The sequence below is a fragment of the Melanotaenia boesemani genome, chromosome 18 (assembly GCF_017639745.1).
Source record: "Melanotaenia boesemani isolate fMelBoe1 chromosome 18, fMelBoe1.pri, whole genome shotgun sequence".
In the NCBI taxonomy this organism is placed as follows: Eukaryota; Metazoa; Chordata; class Actinopteri; order Atheriniformes; family Melanotaeniidae; genus Melanotaenia; species Melanotaenia boesemani.
In genome coordinates, this window is record NC_055699.1 from 20,800,306 (window position 1) to 20,823,834 (window position 23,529).

Below are 23,529 nucleotides of genomic sequence, written 5' to 3' on the forward strand. Positions count from 1 at the left end.
TTATGAATGGTTGCCAGGAGGCAATTTAGCAGATTTCAGGGGGATAGGGCCACTCCTAAAATTTCACTGGTAACCCCTGTGGCCACCCCAATTCTGACTGGTAAGTAATCAAGTTCATTAACATGGGAACCAAGTAAATATCTACCTTCTTGCTTTAATTACTATCTACATCATTATATTATTTATTGTCATTTGCAAGTTGTTTTTAGAATTGTCCATTTTAAATCTACATTGTTTTAATGATTTTATTTCAGTTTCATTCTGTCCTATGTTTTTTTTCCCTCTCTCTCTCTGTAATGCACTTTGGGTTCCTTTTATGCAACTGTTACAGTGCTCTTACCTACAAATAAAGTTGAGTGAAATGTTGTCATGAAATGTAAATCTGTATTTTCTGTTTTTTTCTGTATTTTCTATTTAATTTTTCTCTCCAGTGTTTTCCTCATGGGGCTCCTCCACCTTGCCAGGTATGCAATGACTGCAGAGTTGTTGCCATGGTGATCGTCATTGTCTTTGTGGCTAGAGGCCCTGCACTGCAGCTTTATGGTCACAGTCTGGGCCCCTGTCTGCTCTGATATGGATGGTTTCTGTGGCGACGACCTCAGTGGTCATAGGTGGGTAGGCTCTCGATGTGAATGGATCCCTAAGAAATTTTTTCCTCACCTGGTCATGTTATACCATTTATGTTGTTATTTATATTGACATATTGCATTAGAGATAGTCTGTTTAGAATGGGGTTGGGGGCCCGGGTTTGGGATGGGGGGTGGACTCTGTGTGTGCTTAGTGTGCGTTTGTGTGTGTGAGACACAGAAAGTATGATTGTGTGTCTGTGTTTCCTAAAGTGTTCTTTCTTGAGTGTGTGATGGCTTGTGTTTTTCACTTTAAAATTTGTTTTTGTTGTGGAAAGTACTTTGTGCTGTTTGAATGTGAATTATAAATAAAATTTGATATGATATTAATAACAGTAGGTGACAAAAAATGTAAGTGGTGTGTGTATTCAATAGAGCCAGTGCTATGTACATGGTAAACCAGTATGTGGAATATGGGCAGACATGGGACGTGGGTTCTGGAGTTTGAGGGTTTGGTTGGTTGGTCTGTGTGTTTACTCTGTAGTATGAGGAATGTTTAAATCCTTTTGTTCCTCTGTTTGATAAAAGACTTTTTTGTCTGTAATATATATTCACTCATTTCCAAATGTCTTCTATAAAATTCTTTAAAATTTGTAAACCAAATTCCAAGTCTTCAATATTACAAAGGTTTAAAGCTGTAATTTAAAGGTTTCCAGACTCCCAAGAATCCCTGCATTTCACACAATGATGATAAGCAAAGTAAACAATGATCCTGCTGGACATTGCATTTAGTACTATCTATTGACTTGTTACCCCATAGCTTCTCTCTTATCTTGGTCACCTTATTAAATATTTCTTTGCTACACCAGTGCAGTTGTGCTCAATAACCCTCAGAGCCCCTTATTATGGTACAAGAGGGGACAGTAAATATCCTGAGTTCAGATACAGTGAATGTTGCGCCTGAAGTTGGAATTAGGTGGAGCTACAGAGGAAGGGAGCTAAAGAACTTTATAAAGTTAGATAACTTCAACAAGAAATTGAAATTTTGATTTGATAGTGACTTTGGACACCCGAATGTGCTCAAAAGAAAAGAAAAAACATGTCACTTTAAATCTCTAAAACAAATAACAGTGGATGCATGCAGTTACCTGGCATCTGCCAGCAGTATTTGACTGTTATTTGACTATAAACTAATTCATGATTGGTTTCATGTTTTGACATATCTCTGCAAAAACAAAAGGCAAAAGCATTTGATGACCAGAAATAGCTATCTTATGTTGGTAATTAAAAAACAAAACAAAAACAAAAACAAAAAAACAAACATGAAAAGAGATGTGCAGGTTGATCTTTATTCATTTAAAACCACAAAATGCAAGCAGCTCTTCCTGTTGACTCATACAGATTTGAATAAAATAAAATGTCTAATTTGTCAGACGTAGGCTTTGTTTGTATATTTATTATTCAATCAGTCAATCTTTATTTATAAAGCACTTTTCATTAAAAAAATTTGTAACGCAAAGCACTTTACATTAAAAAAAAATTGTGAACAAACCAAAAAAAAATCAGTTATTCTGTTTGGACTAGTCATATTTCTGGATGCATTTCCATTTAAGATCTACCAGTGGTGGTGCATACCAATCTGGAGGTGCATCCAGGACTTTCTTTGATCAGTCTAAGGCTGAGGCGTGCAGCCTCAAACAGTGCTTGTCTTAAGAAAAAAGCAACAGATTCTTACCACCAATCCTGTAAAAGCTACATTCATTTAAAGGCTGAAAAACAAAACCTGTACCTGAACATTTTATTACTTAGCAGTGCAGCTTCTGTCGCACTTGTGACATTAATGCTCTTGCCCTGAGTTGAAACTGTAGATTTTAACTAACACATCTGGGGGGGGGGGGTAGTTTTGATTAGATCGTTTACGAATTTGCTCTGCACAGCTTTTAAACATCCTATCAGTTTTCTACTTTGCTCTCTTCCCACAAGTGTAAGACTTTGGATGCAGAAGTTAAGTCCTAACGTGAGAATAAATATCTTAAATCAATACAACATACTGCATGTCTGTTTTTAGCTTGAAAAGATATTTATTTTTCCCAGGACATTTTGCTTGCATCAAGCACTTTGAGCCTCTAAATCTTAGTAAGGTTATGCTTACATTGCCTGATTGTTCTAATTCAGTATAGTTTAAATTTAATGATCCACAACCATAACTTTAGCTTGTGTGAACCTGACAACTCTCTAAAAGACCATACGTGTACACTGGATATCATTTCTGTGTATTAACAACAGAAAACATCATATTAGTGAAAACAATCAGGAAATTAGACTGAGATGCACAAATTAGTTGCAAATATTAAGCTGGACAGCCTAAGCTAGATGGACAACTTTAGTTAATCGCTACTGCTAGATGGCTATCTTTAGCTGTTTTTAGTTGCCATTGCTAAATGGCTAGTTTTATCTGTTTAGCTGCTATTGTTACATGACTAGCTTTAGCTGTTTTAGCCAAAACTGCTAGATGGACAACTTTGGCTACTTTTGCTGCTACTACTAGATGACTAGCTTTATATGTTTTAGCTGCTACTGCTGAATGACTAGCTTTAGGTATTTTAGCCATGGCTGCTAGATGGCTAGCTTTAGTGGTTTTGAGTTGCCATTGTTAAATGGCTAGCTTTATCTGTTTTAGTTGTTACTACTGCTACATCAGTAACTTTAGTAATAGGTAAGCTTTAGCTTTTGTAATTTTGTTGCAGCTGTTGCAATGACAAATAAAGTTTTATTCTATTTAGGTGTTTATCTGCTACTGCTAAATGGATAGCTTTAGCAGCCTGTAAGCTGAAAGCCTCATAGGCTTTACCATTTCTGATGTAGGGCTACATATGGAAGTAACACAAATCAGAAGTAACTGAATTTATGTCTATACTGCCCTGAATAAAAGATCAGACGTTAGTCAAGTCGACCTTAAACATAGATTTGAATATATCTTTTAACAAAACCTTTGTTCAAGTGTTCCTAAAAGTTGAAAATTTTACTTTTTTTGAAAACCTTGGCAAATAAATTTTATTGTTCTGTTGTAAAAACCCAATTTTATAACTTTTTCTGCTTGTTTTTAAATGAGTTTTGCAGTGTCGATAATACTCAATGGATCGTAACACTAATGTCATAACACATTTCCTGATGAAGCTGGTCTGTTGGTGAAGGAAATTAGATGAGCAGTATTTTCTCTGCCAACAGGAGCTTTCCAGAAACGGTTTTCTAATTCTGTTTCTCATCAACCCAAAAACTTGACTCCAAGCTGCAAAAAAATATTTTACTACGAGTCAATAACATGAAAAAAACCCAAACAAAAAGGAGGCTCAGAGAGCTCATCTTCTGCCAAGGTCAGTGCTGTGTTTCACAATTTTAACAAAAGTTATCTGCTCCAAAATTTCACAAGTTTGTTTTCAATAAATCAAATTTTGATAATGTAGTTGTTTCTGTCATTTTGTGCCCATGGTTGTTTGATTATGGAAGCTAGTTGTATCCTTGATCCAAGTGGTCATCTTGCCAACAAACAGGCGAACGTCATCCCTCTAACACAAACAAACAACATGTCTTCTGGTGCACACATGAAGCTACTTATTGACAAGTATGATGTCTCATTAGGTTGTTGAATTGTCCTTAAAAGTCCAGTCATAGGGTACAAACTGCAACCAAGTAAAGAGCCCCATCTAGTCCAGGGAAAATGTAAAGGGTTCCCTCTAGAAGCAGCCTCAGGTTTGTCCCTTCTGAGCATCTGAAGTAGGAGGAAGGCCATGCAGCTTGGGGTGCCTCACTTTGGGAGCACAATGGTTCTCTTTTTAATGATACTTCCAAAAAAAAAAAAAAAAAATTCTTGCATTTTCTGGATCTTCTGGAACTGGATCTTTAAATTACACTTATAAGTTGATCTACGTGCTTTTTCTTGGAGACACTTAGATTTTGGGGGGTATGTAAGGACATGCACTTTTTTGACCAAGCTTCCTGTTTGTGTCACGTGAGAGAGACTGCAATCCACTTGAGGAGACGTGGAGTAGTCTGAGTTGTTTTGTCCCTTAGAAACACATTAGGAGGTGTGATGAAAAACGCACTAAAGGACGCGGTAGTAAGGATGATGTCTTTTCCTCACATCTGCAGCTGCACGTGCAGATTTCTCCTGCTCAGGTGGCGTGGAAAGCCGCGCTGTGAAACGGCGTGTCCCCGGACAGGCAGCGGTACCGGAGCGTGTAGTTCTCTCCCCCGTTGTTGTCCCAGAACTCACCCTGCTCGGACTTCATGTAAACGGCGAAATGCACGGCCGAGCTGGGGTCCATGAAGGGCGGCGTGTACATGGTGAAGATGAACCGCTCTCCTTCAAAGCTTGGCTGATCCACGGCCACAGGCAAAGCCTGCGCGTCCACATACGACAGCCACCCGTTGAAGGTGTACCTCAACCCAACTTCTTTCACTGTGCCGCCTCCCAAGACTCTGATCTGCCCACGCACGTCAAACTGCGTGATGACGACCTTCTCCAGGCACACCCGCAGCTGCTGGACTCTCCGGTCCGCGTCCTGGAGCTCCGGGAAGCAGGCCACCAATCGGTCCGTGTCCAAGCTGGACCTGAAGTTGTGACAGAAGTCGTTCAGGGGGTCCTGCTGCTGCGGGGGGAAGCTCCGGTGCCGAGACAGAACTTTGCTGGGGATCTGCGGTTCCTCTTGCGCACTGAAGTGCTTGACGCTGGCCAGCGTCAGCCCCATGGAGTCGGCGAACTTCACCCGCTTCCTCCCAGAGTCTCCGTCCAGCAGCGCCCCCGGGTACGCCGGCAGGGACTTTGCTCTCCTCCGGTCTCTCATAAACCTTTCCAGGTGGGACGCGTCCAGCTCGTCGTCAAGATGGTCCTCCTCATCCTCATCCTCAAAGCCGTTCTCCACGGTATGGCGCGGTGACGGCGCCTCTTCACCGCCGTGGATGTGGGGAGGTGAGCTGGACATGTGTGCGCTGTGTCCTGCGGGAACCCCGCTGCGGGCGGCTTGTATAGAGACTCCCGCCCCCCTCCGGTGACAACAGAGCGCGTGCAGTGCTCTGAGACTGCAGCTGTTGCCTCAGCTACACACTCCCTGTCACGTAACAACTGTCAACCTTCACCTGAAAAAATATTCATAACATATAGCCTACCACAAGAACAAGGAATTTAATTGGACATTTCTTTATAGGCAGCCTAATTTAACTTGTCTGTAGCGTTTATAGCCTATCGGTAAACAAACAAAAATAAACACCCAGATCATGCGCAAATCTAAATTTTAGAATCTGCCAGAGATTATTCTAGAAGTAAAAATCTAAATTTACACAATGTAACATTGTTATATAACGCTGCGCTCCTCGTGCTGCCGGTGCGTCATGTAGCAGTGTGTAAACAAACATGACGTCATCACCACCATCACTGACGGAGAGCGTAGCAGGGATATCCATCAGGGAGGCAAGACGGAGGTGGAGTTGAGACTGTGGGATGAGCTTCCATGGAAAGTGTGACATGTAACAGTGTTTATCCAGATAAACACTGTTACATGTTACACGTTACAAAAATTACATGTTTATGCTGGACTCGAGGGGGAGAACAAAGGGAGGAGAAGAAGAGAGAAGAAAAAAGAAAGAAAGATACAAAAGATAGAAAGCAACAGCAACAACTGTGCAGAAAACAAAATAAAAATCATTAACAGCAACACACATGCAGCTTTAAAATCAGACAAATATTCACTTATGTCCTGTAAAATGATGAGGAGGGGAACTAGAAAACCAAAAATTTTTCTCTCTATAAGTACACGAGTTTCGAATAAAACTCATAAATACTTATAAATTTAAATATATAAAGGGGTATATTTAATCAAAATAAGATTGAATGAAATCTTTCTAAAATTATAAAAACAATTACACTACAGATTAATACAAAATGAATTAAATTTCTTAGAAATAAAGAGCATAGTGCATAAGAAGCCATTTTAAACCAGAAAAATAATACACATCATCACTAACACAAGCATTACCATGACATCATGACTCTGATAGGCTGCCATAATCAGGCGACATGAAAGGAATACGCCACAGCTGATTTTCACCCGTAATTTTTCAGTCTAAAACCCTCAGAAGTGAAGACAAGTTTTATGTTTTGTATTAGTGAACTGGTATCATGATATTTAAAAAGTATCAAAGTGTCTACTCCAGAGTATTAATACACACATGCTCAAGAGGAACCATCTCAGTCTTGATCCACTCCACATTTCTTTATGTTTCTCTTCACAGCTGCCAGATTTAGCAACCGAGGTGCTCCTACCTCTGATTCAAGCATAAAAAAGGCTCATAACTCGCGCGTTGACACATTAAACTATATGTTAAACACTTTATCAGCGGCCTGTCGAAGACATAATTTGTTACTATTTCTTTAGTTGTGTCAGAAAATAACAGATAACACAGTTTGTCAGACAGAAAATAGGATTTTAGCAGCAACAATGTGATTCCCAGCGAGCTGTTAGCTGGAAACATGGCATATCTCGGCATGGTGTGCCGTGTGTCCTTGAAATGTTTTGGGAAGTGGAGGACAAAAGATGAAGTATCAGGTCTACAAAACTATCTACAGCAGAAGAAATGTAATAGTGACGTGCTTAAGAAATCCAGCAAAAAGATGTAATACTTAGTGATGTTAAAATGGAAAAAAAAAAACATTAAAGCCTTCAAGTCACATTTACAGATGCTTAGAATGAAGTCAGAGTTTTAAGTTCATGTTCAAGTTCACTGTTATTTGTTCCACAGCAGCAGTTAGGGCAGCACGGTGAGCATCTGGTAAGAAATATGACACAAGACCACATGAACTGGATTAAATACAGGGCTGCACAGCGGGGTGCTGGTTTGCACCGTGCCCCACAACAAGGCTGGGGGGAGGGGATTCAAGCTGGGCGGTGTTAAGCATGTTTTCTCTGTGTACACCAGCTTGCATGTTAACTTGTGACTCTAAACTCTCCCTAGGTGTGTTTGTCTCTGTGTTAGCCCTGCGTAGGACTGGTGTCCTGGCCAGAGTGTACCCTGTCTCTTACCTGTAGTTGCTCCCATGACCCTGCATTGGAATGAGTGAGTATAATAAATGAATGGACTATAAAAACACAAAATAAAAAGGCTTGAAAAAGAAAATCCTGTGAAAATGAACTGAACAAAACCCATCCAGAGATATCAGAGACTGAAACTTTAAGAGTTTGGAACAGAAACAGCTGCAGGTGTGAAACTGGTTGAAGGGGAAGAGCAGATCCCCGAGTCACCAGAGCAAACAAAAACATCAGTTTCTGAAATTAAGAAGTTAAATGAAGCTAAGAGAAGAAAAACACATCTTGTCTGTAGATAAAATCTCATGCTTGTTTAAAGTTTCGTAGCAGCAGTTTGTCTTTAATAAATAGATTTCAGTTACAAGCAGGAAAAAGTTTCCATCAAAGGAAATACGAGCGTTTGAGAATTTCTACCACTAGATGGCAGCATTTCCATGTTTTCCGGTTTCTGGAAATGAATTGCCTAAAATAAGTCAAACAAGATTAAGAATAAAGAAAAGCATCGCTGTACATGTACAATATTGTATGTGAAAAAATGTGGCTGTGTTTTTAAATCATGCATCAGAGGGTTAAAAGTTAATAAACCACCTGCATTCCTTTTCATTATAACTGTTCAGTTTTATGTTTCTTTTTAAGATAAATATTTTGTGCAACAAAACTGATGAGTTTCCAGGTTTAGCGAGTTTGTTAAAGTCATTTATGAACAGTGCAAATGTTTCCTTGTAAGAGGTTTTTCACTCATTCATACTGTGAACAATACTTCAGTAATGTTGAGGTCTGGCCTCTGGGGAGGATCCAACCCTCCAGCAGACCTGTTGCTACTGAGTTTCAGTCCAGTTTTTGTGTCATGTGACATACCTCAGCCTTTTCTCCCTGGTTCCCTTCCTTAAGAATGACTTCTTGACAGCCACGTTTCCATGGAGACCATTTCAGATGAGGCTTCCACCAACAGCAGATGGATCAACTGAAGGTCCAGATGCATCTTTCAGGTCTTTGCTGGATTTGTTATTTCTATAGGACATCTTTTTCAGATCCTGTACATCTGATGTAGCCCTGACACTTCTTTGTCCTTCACTTGTCCAGTTTCCGCACACCATCCTGGGATATCCCAAGTTTCCAGCTAACAGCTCTTTGAGAATCACCTTGTTGCTGCTAAAATCCTTTTTTTTCTGACAAACTGTGTTATCTTTGGCATTTACAGACATAATTTAGCTTAAATCCAGTAATTTACTGATATTAAACATTTTCTTTTGGCGGTGCTCACAAGCAGAAATTGGTGTTAAAGTATTTTAGACACAATAAAACTCAGATATGAACTGATTGCAGGGAGTGTGGTTCATTCAGCCTCGACCTCGAGCAGTCTGAACTGGAGCAGAGTTTATCAGCACAAGTTTCCAGGATACACGTCTACTCATCAATAAAAGTTCATCTGTGTTTGTCTGTTGGCTGATTTCTTGCAGTTTCTTCTGACCTTGAACTAATCTATTAACCTGGACATGTTTACAACTTGTGCTAAAAGTGATTTGATTTCCACCAGCAGAGTCTACATGGAGCTAAAACCTTTCCTCTACCGCATCCTTGTTTCCATTCTGTTGTTTTTCTGACCAACATTTACCAGGTCACATGATCTAAATAACAGCATCAGGACAAAACACAGCAAACACAACAAGTTAATCACTTTTATTTCATTAGAAAGCAGCTGCACAGTTACAGTCAGACTGGGTCTGTTCTGGTTCTGGACTGGTAAGATCTGCAGGAGGATCAAGGTCCAAACAGTCCCATCTCTGCACACGCGTCTTGAAAAGGCACTCTTTGTTCCTGCTGCACATTTAACTCTTACTAAAAGAACACAGGTTGATTCAGAAAAGATGGATTTCGCTGGAATTTGAGCGTTTTTGTCCTACTACGTCGTTTTTTTGTAATCTAATGGAGAATTTCACCTCATTAGGTTTGTAGAAATATTTAAATTAGCATCAATGAGCTCATCTCATCCCTTCAGATGATTCAGTTTGTCTTCAGTGTTTTTATTAAACCAGCAGAAGGAGCAGATGTGTGAGGTCAGATGGATCAGAGGGCACCTGCAGGGTTATGGAGGCATAAGTTTCAGCTCCAGCTTGTTATTTCAGTGTGGTCCCATTCAAAAGTAAAACCCCAAACCGAGTCCTGCCCCGCTGACCAACACAAACACAGAACTGTAGAGTTAAAACGTGGGATGACAGTTAGCTGCTAGCTGCACCTTTAAACTCGGTTACATTCAGATACAAAGATATAAAAAAAAAAAAAACAAATTATACATCTGTGCAAGATTTCAGATCATCAAGATTCTAATTCAAAATGACTCATGAATGACTTCTTCATCATAATGCCACGTGATTGGTTGGTTAAACAGGATGAAATGAATTCTGGGTATTTGGCAGTGACGTCAGCAGCAGCGTAGAGCCGGTGAAGCTAGAACAGACAGTTTAATGTAAAGTGGTTGCTCGTCCTCGGTGGTGTCTCGTCTGGCCTAGAATCATCGACCTACGCTGGGAGGGTCCTCGATCGGTGCGCTGCTGTTGCCTGGTGATGACATCACAGCTGTAGGTCTGATGATGTCACTCGCTGTCTGAGGTAACGATGCGGTACGTCAGTGTGACGATGGCAGCTGCTAGGGCAGGGATCACCAAGCTGGACCACCAGCTGCAAGACAAAGATACCTGGTTAACTAACTAACTAACTAACTAACTAACTAACTAACTCTACACCTAAATGAGCAGATGACTGTTTTGAAATCTAAAGTTTATTTGAAAAGTTTTTTTAACAAAGGGCAAAACTAATTAAACAAAATTTACTTAAACTAAACTAATGACCAGCATTAACCAGAACAGAGTTGGCGAACCAACAAACTAACTACAAGCAGCTAGTTAACAAAGAGAGCCACACAGGTGACCAACTAACCAAAACTGTGGTTAATAACAATGAAATATCCAGTTTTATCAGCAACTGACATTAAGCAGAAGTAACAGTTGGATAACCAATAAACTACTTGTTGGTAGTCATATAGACACCGACTGCTAGTTAACACATAACTTAGCTGCAGAATATTAACTTCTGGTTAATAACTGCTAACTAACTAACTAACTAAAAATACAATCTCCACTTTGGCTATTAACTGACATTAACCAGAATGGACAGCTGGATAACTAATAAACTACTTGTTGGTAGTATTATAGACAGAAAAGCCACTTGACTTTCTTTAGATGTAAAACTAAGAAGCCAAGCTCCCAGTTTTACCTCCAACTTGAACAAAGAGGCAGTTCGCTAAATATCTAACTAACTAGTGTTACTTTTTGCAGGTAGTAAAAGAGAAACAAACAGCTAGTTAACCAACTTAACGTAATAACTAGTCCACAAGTCTACGGTGTGTGTACCTGGTCTCCTCCTTCACAGTGGTCACCAGAGTTTCCTATAAAACACAAAACAAACATGATGAGACTGACAGTGAACGCCTCACTGAGGCTACCTCCTACACTTCCCACAATGCACCACACCATTTCCATCAATCTGCTTAACTCACCACGGGTTTAGCGATCTTGTGTCGGTCATCCTACAGACACACAAACACACACAGTTCATTAACTTCAGACCCATCTGTGACATTTCGACACACTTTAAACCCACACACACACACACACACACTCCGACTGACCGGATGCAGCTCTCCTATCACCATGCTGCTGGCCATCTCTCTGGCGTCGCTGGAGTGTCCAACATCTTCGAAGCTCTCGGTGGCATTTCCTCCAGCCTGTTCCCTCAACACCTCCTCACCTCCAGGATGCTGAGACCAAAAACACACCAACTCTGAATAACACACACTGTAACAGGAATCATCTGCTTTCCTTCTCATGAGAAATTATATGTCAAATTTATTATTAGACACTATTTAAATGTAAAAATACATATAATGCGTGTAGAGCCCAAACAGCAAGGTTGTTTTAACAACTCCTAATGCACACAGCAGAACTAATTACATTTTTCTCTGACAACTGTGAACTGAGACTGTTTTCAAACACACTCTCCCAGCCAAACCCATCATTATCTCCATGTCCAAGGTGGATGTTGATCACAGCATCCTGCCAATGATTTACAGTCTGCAGCATGAGGCCTAAGCTGTAATAACAGAAACATATTAAAAATAACTTTTACCTGCCTGCTGCATTTAAAACATCTGGATCCACACAGCTAATCAGCAAAAACCACATTAAAAAAACCAACTCTGTCTGAACTCTGTCTCCAGATCGGTAAGTTAGGCCCTGAAAACACGCCTCCACCCTCACCTCTGTACAGCATGACGCCTGTGATGACAGTAGGAGTGAACGTTTCTGTCAGACTGCAGGCTGGAAGGTGGTGACGGGTCACAAGTCCAAATCTTCACCATGACGTTTTTATCTTTGTGTTAGATGTGCATGTTATCTGTGTGCATGAGTAAAAATGTCTTGTCATGAATAAACTATAAATTATGTTTGATTTAAAAGTGGATTAAAAAAAACAAAGAACAATCTGAACTGAAACGTTCAGTCAGTCCTGCGTGTAATAAACCAAAAGTTCCCATTTGCTGCTGTTTTTTCCCCCTCAGGAGATAACCAGCCAGCTACATTAAAAGAAAGAGGGGAAAAAGTGCAATCAGACTGAATACAGCAGATAATACTCCGGAATATTTACTGTGAGCAAATGCTGCATCATGCTTTTTTCTGCAGATCTGCATGCTGCACGTCCAGTCCACAATCCCTCCTCCAGAAGCCTCATCTGCTAGTCTGGAGAGGTTGCAAACAAAAAAGTTTCATCCAGATACCCTGAAACAGCTTTTCCAGTATTTCCAGTTGTGAAAAACACCTCCAACCAACAACGTTCAGCAGAGAAAGTCTGGACCAAATTTCAAAGAGACCGTTCGGGTTAGTCAGCAGCTGTTTGGTTAGCTTCAGCTGTGTTTGGCTTAAAATTTTGCACATACACACAGATGATAGACCTTACAGAGAAAAAACATTCCACGTCTAGATCTGCTAATAAATGTGACCAATTTATCAGTAAAGAGCAAAAAATGAGTTCATTGTGCCCGTTTACATGACCTCAATAAACCAATTACTAACCAGATAATTTACATAACTCAAATCTGATGCGTCTACATGAGCTTCAGAAATGCAATATTCTACAAAGCCTGGTTTATATTTTCCAGCCCATTATTGGACTTTTATTCCGGATAAGTATGTATAGAGTGACGTAACACTCAAACTGCTGTGTATTATAAAAACGTCTCGTCTTTGTTAACATAGCAGTGTCTGCAGTATTAGCTTTAGCTGTGATAATGTGGTGAGTAGCGATGAACTGATCCACATTTTTTTTTTACTTCCGATCCGATTCCGATACTTGAATTTGGATATCTGTTGATAACGATACTATTCCAATACCAGAGTTATCTTATTGTTATTGTTTAAATTTTTTTTTATATGAGGCTTTAATAAACTCCTCAAATCAAAGCAAACATATGTACCAATGCACGTCCCAAAAGGCAACTTAAAGTATAAGGTCAGAAAACAGGAAAAATCCCATCCTGAAAACAACTGTGCAACTGTAAGTTAATATTTATTAATGTTCAAGACGGGGTTACTAGATACTACCTACTAGTGCAATATACAAGATAGAAAAAAAGCCGTATAAACAGCACAGATCACCACGACGCAGGAACAGTTTCTAAGTGTCAACATGAAAAAAAGGGTCAACTTCTAGACTACACCTCTCCATATAAAATACAAAGGGCTGCTTCATCTGATCGGCACAAATTAAGTACATGGACTCTTGTAGCTAAAAAAAACAAACAAAGTTTTCAAATATTCAATATTTGAAGTAAAAAAAAAGTTAAAAACAATGTGCATGTGATCAATAAATTCTTGCTCGTGTAGCAGCAACAAATGAAGGTGATCAAATGCCAAATATTTTAAATAAAAGAAAAAGTGCAATAAGTATACTAAACACTACCAATAACTGCATCTAACAGCACAATTCAAACACAGGAGGTTTGGCAGTGAAGGTGAACTGGATTAAGCTTAACACTAGAGTCTGTAACCGTTATCAAAAAGAAAACAGTAAAAAGTGAATGACTGAGGGAGTCACATGGTGTTCGGCAAGTCTTAAACATTGGCAGGTTTTTTTTAGGAATATAAAACTGCGTTGTGACATTAATCCTTTATCCTCCTACAAAACAACCCAGACTTGAAAACTAGACCTGCCATGTCCTCCATAGCCGCTTTCATGTTACTAGCATTGTCCCGTAGAATGATATGTACTTTTTCCAGAGGGATCTCCCAGTGATTTAATATGTCATTAATGGCGGCTGCAACTGTTGCTCGGTTGTGTGAAGCACTGTACTACAGAAACTATGTGTATCCGAGTCAACCCAGTGTCAGACTTATCAGTGACATTGGGATAACATCTGAAGTCAAATATGTGTAGTAAAGCTCGGGGCTTGAACTCCTTTTAACTTGTCGGCTAACTTGGTTGACACTTGGTTGTATAGTTCAGGTAACGCAGTCTCTAAATATCTCCTGGATGGTAAACTATACCTTGGCTGCAAGTGTTCAATCAGGCTGCAAACCCCCTCGTTTTCCACCACCACCAACGGTTGGTCATCGAGTACGATGAAATTGAGCAACTTCTCTGTAATCCCTTTAGCTTTTACGCTGTCTGCTGAAAGTTTACTTTGCTTTTTGAATAACTCCACAAGAGGCTCTTTTCCTCTTTCTCCCCACTGGCTAAAAAGTCCTCCTGCTCTTTCAAGAAGTGCTTTGCAAACATTGCATGTCGCTATCTGGCTTTGGGACGTGTCCACTGAATAATATTTCCACATTGAGGGAAAAAGTTCACTAACCTGAGTGCTGCTCAATGCTAACGTGCTGCAAACTGCAGAACGGATTTCCTGAATGGAGGCACGTCTCATTGGGATGCATACATGACGCCTCACCATTGTTGTTGACATAATTAATTGATTGGAAATTTCGGATCCACGAATTAAGTTGGTATCAGAACCCGATACTGATACTGGATCGTATCGGCCCCATCACTAGTGGTGTTTGTGTAATTTCTGTCTTTTTAACATCTTCGGTTAGAAAGCTGGTTTTTACTTCTTCCTGTGCATAGCAGAACCTGTTCATCTATAACGATAAAGACATCCTGTATATGAAGGTTAATGTAAAAAAAGAAAAGAAAAGAAAAAAATCCATATAACAATCATTTTAATAATGCACAAACATGGCAACACTGATTCCAGCAACCAACTATGCTCTCAGCTAAAGGTCACCAGTTAATTGAGATGCCAACATCTGCAGGTAACGTTGGGGCCTGGGCCCACTAAACAACTTAACTTTTCACGCCCCTGTTCTGAACTTTGAGAATTAACATTTGCCTCCAGATTTTAAGAAAAAAGACTTATTTAAAACGTTAAACAATGCAAAAAGTTTAAATTTGGTATTTATCTGAGTGTGGGGTCGGAACAGCTCTGTGGTTTCCTATTCCCGGCCGATTTTCCCGTCAGTTTTAAGAAATAACTGTCTGCAAGCAGAAAGCCCTGAAACTAAAATACACCCTCACCTCCTCCAGAAACTTTGTCACATCGTAGACTTTGTTGTGGATGATGATCCAAGTAGATTTGAAGGAGTTCTGCTCCTCGATCTCTGACAGTCTGTAGTATTTAACTCCAGCGGGGCTCTGTTCCTTCTTTTCACCCATTTGTGTCGCAGTAAATTCTGACAGTTCGGACCCGAAGACCGCAGACGGCACAATGTACGCTGCCTGTCAGAGGTTATATAATACCAATGGATGTGTCCGGACCGTGACTCAACACAAACCCTCCGACATTTACCCCAGAAATTATCCCGACCAAGTTAGTGTTATTAGCTCATTGCCTTTAATGTAACCGGAGTTCGAACAGACTTCCTGTTTCTGCTATCAAAATAAGAGTCGAAACCATTTAATGGATTAGTACTTTTATGTTTATTATATTTATGGAATAGTTTCTTGAAGACGTTAATTTAATTTTAAAGTGATCAAAACATATTGTATAGATTTTATAGTGCCACCTTGTAAAATCTGACTGCCCTCCCAGGCACCACCCCAACTACAAAGTCAAAGTTCAGCAAACCTGCGTAAATCTGAGATCCAATTGACTGCAGCATGAATTGTAGCATTCTTTTGTATTTAATTTTATTCTACATCAAGACTGTCATGTTTTATTTTTTTTTATCACAGTGCAGTATTCATACACTGTTCTTTACACTATTTACCTTTGTTAATAAAGCAACATAACTGCATAGTTTCAATTTTAATAAGTAGGAGTATCTGAACTTTCAACTGGCATTGGAAACTATGTTTACATTATAGGTGCTTTCCAGTTGCAGAAAAATATTTAATAGTTTTTATAAACAGCAACAACCATCAGAGGAGGTTCCTCTTCTGTTTTTAAACAGAGTTTTGTCCTTTATCTGCTTTTAACTCTTATGTAATTTATTTTTATTTATTTATTATATATTTTTACTTTTGTGTACGGTGACCTTGGGTGTTGAAAGGCGCCAAGAAATAAAATGTATTATTATTATTATTATTATTATTATTATTATTATTATTGTTATTTAGTCGTTATTTCATCATTTCACGTGGTTGTTTTGATTTTATTTCTAAGGACTACTTGAAACATCCGGTTAGATTGTATTTTTATTTGACCGCTTTACCGATCCTCATATAACTGGGCACGACCAATGATCCCGCCCTAACAGCCTTCTTGTGCTGCTACTGGCTGTTAACTTCCTCAAACATACCTTAGAGACTCTCTCATTGGTCCCGTCTCCCTGTCAATCATTGCTAAGGACCATGAAGCGAGGACGAGGCCAAAGTTCATTGTAGTTCAACAATTTTCAAGGAAAGTACCTTCTCACGCAAGAGGAGAGGGTTGTCTCACGTATCTCACGAAATGAGTGTTTCATGACCCTGCCAGTGGGCCACTGTGTGTATTTCAGTGGGTAGGCGGGGTCCTGTTTTAATTCCAGCTTCCTGTCGACTGGTACAACTTGTTAAACTGTTGATAAGAGTTGGCCCTTTGTAGAGGAAAATGCTCGTTTACTGCAGCAACTTTCTCCGGCGGGAAAACAGCCCAGCTCTAAGTCAAAGATGGTCTATTTGCGTAGTGTGTTACTGCGGTGCAGAAAATAATGACTTAATGAGCGGAACATTTCTAACTAAGACAACTAGTTTAGATTTATTTATTAGTATATAAGAAATTAGATGATCTTCTCAATCAGATAATGTAAAAAAAAGGATGAGGACGTCCATGATTTGTATAGTTTTTGGTTTTGCCTCACACTGTGACTAGATTTTTCTCGGGAAATTTTCTTTTTTGTGTGTGGGAGCTCTTCACGTCATCCATCTTTGACCAGAGCGACAAATATTTCATATTCCTGTATATGTCGCTTTGAATTTTCTTTCTCCCAGAAAATAAACAGTAATACACATTAGTTTTAATATATAAGCAAGACTTGGTTACCAATGTTAACAAAGTAAAACCAGTTACAAAACAAAATCAGTTAGTTTTATTAGCTAAGTCAGTTTTGAGCGGTTGCTAGCTTCTTGTTTGCTAATACTAAATTAGCTTTGAGGATACACAAAGAGGTGAGTGAAACTTACCACATTACACTCTCACCATAATGCTTTTATGGTGAGATTGTAATGTGATAAAATAGTCTAACATTTATTACAAGACTGAATCTTACACTGATATTTAAAAAATATATATATAAATCACTATCAGCAATTAATGATCATTCAGACTATGTAACAAACTTTGTGATATTTTTCAGTAACTTCTTGTTTTCATTAATTTTAAGCAGTTCAAGGTTTTTTGTTTTTTTTTAACTTGTCCTGTCCAGCATCATAGCAAGCAAAATGATAATCTGTTTGCTGTATCGTGCTGAACAAATTTGCTCTGCCAAGGGGAGGCCTATGGGTAAGGCTCCTCTTGATAATCTGATTCATTTATTAATTTATTTACTTTGAATCACGGAATCTATGTAATCTTGCTGGACCTGACCGGAGGGGACAGAAAAAGATGGAAAATAGCGAAAAGAGCAAAAGGGAAAGAAGAAAGACAAAAAGATCACAGACAGAAGGAAACGACCCTTCAATCCACACCATCACCAGACAACAAACTGTTACACCTGTACATGAACACACCAGAAAATTTCCTACAACTTTTACAAAAACAGAAACACACACACAGAAAAAACAGGGCTGCCAGTCATTAAGAGTTTTTAAATAATAACCAAACCAAAAAGACATAACAGCGACCGGATACTAACTCACAGGAAAAATACACAAAAAAAAAAAAAAATTAATAATTATCGCTTAGTATTAAAACCCACTAGACAACTCAGTGACTGTGTCAGCATGCAGAGCATGAGGAACAAGGAGTGATCAGTGATGAAGAGTGGTGAGTGAGATCATGCAAATGCGACCATGCCTCCACGGAGGCCAGAGGCAGACCAGGGCCTGGGCCGGGCCCTCGGCAGCAGACCCGGAGCACCAACCCAAGCCACCCCACAACAAAGACGACTCCAGCCCCACCCGAAGGGCGGCAGAGGAGAGCCCCAGCAAGAGCCCCCCACAGTCCCGGGGCACAGGCCCCAGTGGGCCAAGATCAGCAGCCTCCGGCCCCGCCAGGGACCGGCCACCCAGGGCAGCCCAAGCGAAGGGCCCAGGGCCCCAGGAGCCCAGAGGCAGCCGCCCCACCCCCCAAAGGCAGAGGGCCCGCAACATGCCTAGGAGGACCAGGCCCCCCCAGACAGCCACCCGGCGCAGGCCAGCACACACCCCGATGTTCCAGCCGCACACCCCGGGAACCAGGGTGCTATCGGCCCCCTCCCCCCACTCCCCACCTACTCAAATCTGCACCCCACATAACCCCACACTCACACCCTCCCCCGCGCCGCACCCACAACCACCCACCACCACACAGCCACGCCACACACAACCCACCCACCATCCCCCGTGGGGGACACCCCAGGCGGACCAGCGGACAGCGAGCCCCAAGCACCCCCCCTTGACCCAACCCCCACAGGCCCCAGGGCAACCACTCCCCCCCAGCCCCCAGCCACACACAGGGGGAGCAGGGGTGTGAGAGGTCCCCAATACCCTCTCCCTCTCCGCTCCTGACTGTTTATGTAGTGTGTGTTGTGTGCAATTAAAATTGAGCCTGCAATGAGCCCGCCATGCACCGCATGCCATGCCCCCCAGGTGTTGTTTGTAAGCAGTTCAAGGTTAAATAGGTGCAGATAAACATACAAATACTAGTTGAAACTCTACAATGTAAGTATAGTGTTTATGTAGTAATTTACTTTTGTCTTTGGAGGGGATTGGAAGAAATCTTCAGTATATGTAAGAGAAAGGAACCAATCCCAGCCTGTAAAAGCAACACATCAAAATGTAATTTCTCTTATGGTTTAACCAGTTTCTGTAGGTCCACTGAAGTAATCTTATTAATATCTTAATATGACCTGGAAGTATCTAGTTGGAAGCCATGATAAGAGTAAATATAACCCTCTAAAGTCTCAGGAAGATGGCTGCAGTGCTTTCCTTTTTTAACATTTAACCATTCTTTATAAGAGAAAGGAAGCAATTCCAACTCATCAGACACAATTCAAAAGAGCTAAAGTTTGGAGCAGACTTAAGATTTTCTGATTTTAGAAGCAGAAAACTAAGTGCAGATTCTCCTAAATGTTAAAATCAAGCCTCCCGCGTGATATGTTCTCTTGTTTTGGTCTGTGTGAAGACACAAGCAGCAGCATTCTGGATTAGTTTCAGTTTTCATTGTGATTTTTAGAGATCTGTAAAACTCCATTACAGTAGTAAGGCTACTGGAAACAAATTAAGCCTTTTTAAATCATCCTAAGCCACTGGTCGCTTATTCTAGATACAGTATTCAGGTGATAATGGGCTGATCTGTTTATTGATTTAATATGACTGTTAAAATTTGCTCAGAGGCACCACCATGACACCTGTCTTGATTTGCTTTAAACATTGCTGATTGAAGCTCGACACTAATTGTTAGATGCTTATTTTTGTTTCCAAACACTACGGTTTCTGATTTATTTTTATATAGATGAAGAAAATTCTGGCTCATCCAGAAACTAATTTGACCGAAGCACTCATTTAAGCTTTTTATGGGACCAGAGTCCCCTGGTGAGACCGTAATACACAGCTGAATGACGTCAGCATCGTTTTGAGCAGATGTTTTGTTGGATTTTATGATCTGAGCTGGTAGTAGCATGTAGATATTGAATAATAGTGGCCCCAGAATAGAGCTTTGGGTAGTCTGCATGTCATCTTTGAAAACAAAGTAGTCCCTGTCTTTCAGATAGGATTCAGTTACTCAATTTGCCGTGGTTCTACCCTCTCATTATGAAAACATGTTGCCGTTGTCATCTAATATTTCCAGGAAGCTACAACTCAATAAATATCAGCATCTGATAACAAAGTATATATTTCAGAAAAAATATTCTGGGTTGTTTTTGTGGAACTGTGTATAGGATGAGCGGAGGCGTCCAGAAATCGCTGTTTTTCCTCAGCCTTCCAGACCTGAAAAAGCTGGTCTGCGTCACCCTGACTCTGCAGGAGGAAGAAGACGAGGAACTGAGGAGCAAACAGATGAAGACCTGCAGGTGAGGGTTAGCAGCGCTGTCCACATCTGGAGTTTTAACAGGTGAAGTTGTGCCTTGACTCGCTGCGTTTCTGTTTCCTCTCAGAGAGCTGGTGCTGCTGTACTCTGACATCCTGGCCTGTCCCGGTCTGGACTCTTTCTCTGATATCACAGCAGTCATGGCCGTAAGAAACACAAGTTTATACACATCCAGTCCTGAACATCCAAGTTTTTGTTACAAAAGTTCTCACATTGTTTACAACAATTTCAAATCGTGTATTTTGGCCCATATTTACCTTCATGCATTTCTTTATGTTGACTTTGTTGTAATCTTTTAAAGTGGTCCTCATCAATAGTTCTCCAGTTTCTATTTTGTCTCTAAGTTTTTCTTCAGACATTGGCTGCTTTTTCACTCATTTTCTGGACAACAGTGTTTGCTCACTTCGAGCTGCATCAGTCACTCCAGCATGTTACCATCTGTTGATGCTTTAAAACAGACGTAACAGGAGCTAGAACCACACTTTCAGCTGGTGTTTTTAAGGTTTTCTTCCTGAGACTCTGAGCATGCTCACATAAAAGGTCTCATTAAGACACGTTTAAACTCTCTCTGTACAAAGTAAACTGATCAGTTCATTCATAATAGAAGCACTTTGAATGGAAACGTCATTGCTGATAAAATGAACCTCGTGGCTGCAGCATGATGAGATGTCAGCTGGGATGTCCGGGTACTCATTACAGTTGCAACAGCATGATCTTTAGCTGTCCAAAGTCTTTTGTCTCTGTTCTTCTGGAAGCGCTTCTGCAACTAAATCAACTTGAGGGAAAGGGAGTGCATCATGCCAGCTCAGGTATATGACATTCTTGAGACTGGAAATGTAGAGGTCCAACATTCATGTTCATGTGTGGAGCAACATCATCAAGGCTTAACTTCCATCCAAGGCAGCTTTGTGTTCAGAGTAAACACACACCCTGGATGTCCCTAGATTGTTTAATCTGCAGTGGATGTTGTTTTTCTGGTTTGCACATTAACACAATCCCTATACTGCTTGTTGTTAGGTTCAGGAATTTTCTTCTGCTTGTCTCCTGATCCAGAATTCATTCAGGACTCGTGTTAATACCACATCTGAGCAGCAACTTCTATTAACATGGGTTAACATGAATTTCTGTCCAGCAGCGACACACTGACCCTGATTCTTTGTTGGTGTGTGTGTTTGTGTAACCTGATTAGCTCAGACATTGTAAACTTGACAGAATGAACGAGCTCTAATCGCCATGGAAATGCTGCACGCACACACCAGGCTCTGCACGCCACCATGCTCTGCTCACACGCTACATGCCTTCAAAAGCATGACAAGCAGCAGAAGAAAAGTGGAAAAGAGACTTCCTGAGTTGTGCAGCAGATTGTAATCATTTCTGAAAGATCAGATTTACGGAAAGTTTCGCGGACAAGCTGTCATTCAAACCCTGACTTTTTTGTCCTTGTCATGTCAACATCTGGGTTTTCAACAGTTCTTTATCTTCACATCAGCTCAGAAGAAGTAAAACCATGTTTCTAGTGTCGGTGCCAGAACCTGAGTCTTTGTTTTATTCAAGTTGACGGAGCCAGTTGATGGCTGCAGTTCATTACGGGCATGTTAGCAAATCTTCATCTTCCTTGTTTCATCTCTGTTTGGAAACAAACCAACACCTTAGCAGTATTCCATGAAGCAGGATTAAGGGAAAGCCTCGCTTATTTCAGTAAGTCTTGCTTATCAAAGTGAGAGCTACATTCCATCAACGGGGTTTAAATGAGTCCCGGCTGAGTTACCATGGTAACTAGTGCTGGTCCAGGATAACTGTCCAGCTTATTGAAGTCTCGTCTCAAAGTGTGTCAAAAAGAAATAAATAAATTCTGCACTCACGCTGCTCCCATCATGTAATAAGATAATATTAAAATCAAATAACTGTATTTTCATTGTTTCTAAAATAAATAAAGACCTTAATATTGCAAAAGTAAAACATATGCAATAAGTTGCAACATATTTTATGTTTAAGAAAAAAAAGTCTAACTCGAGTACATCTGCATGCAGCAGAGAGACAAAGAGTGTTTGAGAGACCTACACGACGATGATCAAATGGACTTTATAAGCTACCTTCCCTCATGGAAGATATTTATTTTTTACTTTCACCTCCTGCCACATTTCTCAACGTCCACTCAGATTACTTTTGTTCAGATATAATTATAAAGATATTATTTTAATGTGAAAATATTAGTCTCTTTTATTAGATTTTATGTTATGAAAGTATCTTTATTCAGCATAGTGGTTACCAGGTTAGTGGAGTTCACTTTCACCTAACTCAGTAGAAACAACTAATTAACAAAAATATATTGCAGTTATTATGTGGTCAGACTAATGTTAATATAGTCACATGGTCACTTTTAAAGTGAGTAAAATGGAAAGACGAGATAAGGCTATTTATGTAAAACATTTAATATGGAATTTAAACAACTTGAGAGGTTCAAAGAACAGTGATTAATATCGTCATCTATCCAAGCGGCAACCTCCGCCTGCAAAATGTGAAGCCTATGCAGAATTGCAAAGAACTGCAGTTCACCTCTCATCCACTAGGGGCTGGCTCCAAAACAGAGCAAATCCCCATAGACTCCCATGTTAAAAAGGCCAACTTCAACGTTTGGGAAACCAAAAGTGGAACAGATTTGACCGTGAAAAGCAGGGTTGAATGATTAATCCCTTTTAAATTAAAATCATAATGTAAGACATTGCAGTTAGCAAGTAGCAATAAACATGATTAATTTACATGTTACACGGCACCTGATCCAGATTTAAACCTGCAGCAAACACAGTTTTACAAATCCACTCGCCTCAGACATATTTCCTATCACCTTTCATCTGCGTTAGTACGATCCTCTCTTTGAGTTAGAAAATGCTTCCGGCCACGATTCTTCTCTATCTGATCCTCAAATATGTTTAAATTGGATTTGCGCTGGGTTTTTATTTCCCACACTCGCTTCATCATCCGCTCTCGCACAGCTGGTGAGAGGGAGGGGGGAGAGGACCTGGATGGAGACATCTTATTGTACGCTAACAAGACTTTCTGAGAAAATACCATGGATGTGTTTGATCCCAGCAGATAGCCGCTGCACGTCATAAAGGCAGCAATTCTTTATGAA

At 40.2% G+C, this 23,529-nt stretch overlaps 3 protein-coding genes across 5 annotated transcripts in view; 1 reads left to right on the plus strand and 2 right to left on the minus strand.

Moving 5' to 3' along the window:
- Positions 1–2,273: 2,273 nt before the first annotated feature.
- Positions 2,274–6,213, minus strand: ppp1r3g (protein phosphatase 1 regulatory subunit 3G). Its single transcript, XM_041968793.1, has one exon. The coding sequence runs from the start codon at positions 5,546–5,548 to the stop codon at positions 4,739–4,741; it is 810 nt and encodes a 269-aa protein (XP_041824727.1). The 5' UTR covers positions 5,549–6,213; the 3' UTR covers positions 2,274–4,738.
- A 3,097-nt stretch (positions 6,214–9,310) lies between these two features.
- Positions 9,311–15,555, minus strand: LOC121629189 (cytochrome b5). Its single transcript, XM_041968794.1, has 5 exons — positions 15,266–15,555; positions 11,334–11,462; positions 11,202–11,231; positions 11,056–11,090; positions 9,311–10,324 (listed from the first exon to the last, which is right to left on the minus strand). The coding sequence occupies exons 1-5, from the start codon at positions 15,401–15,403 to the stop codon at positions 10,240–10,242; spliced, it is 417 nt and encodes a 138-aa protein (XP_041824728.1). The 5' UTR covers positions 15,404–15,555; the 3' UTR covers positions 9,311–10,239.
- A 1,212-nt stretch (positions 15,556–16,767) lies between these two features.
- The window catches only part of LOC121629186 (uncharacterized protein C18orf63-like), a 32,408-nt gene continuing 25,646 nt past the window's right edge, over positions 16,768–23,529 (plus strand). For 2 of the 3 annotated variants that reach the window (XM_041968787.1, XM_041968789.1), the window contains exons 1-3: positions 16,768–17,335; positions 20,238–20,379; positions 20,464–20,542. In XM_041968787.1, coding sequence (XP_041824721.1) covers positions 20,249–20,379; positions 20,464–20,542 — 210 coding nt within the window. In that variant the 5' untranslated portion in view covers positions 16,768–17,335; positions 20,238–20,248. The remainder of the gene's footprint in view (positions 17,336–20,237; positions 20,380–20,463; positions 20,543–23,529) is intronic. The other variant, XM_041968788.1, reaches the window with a different exon arrangement.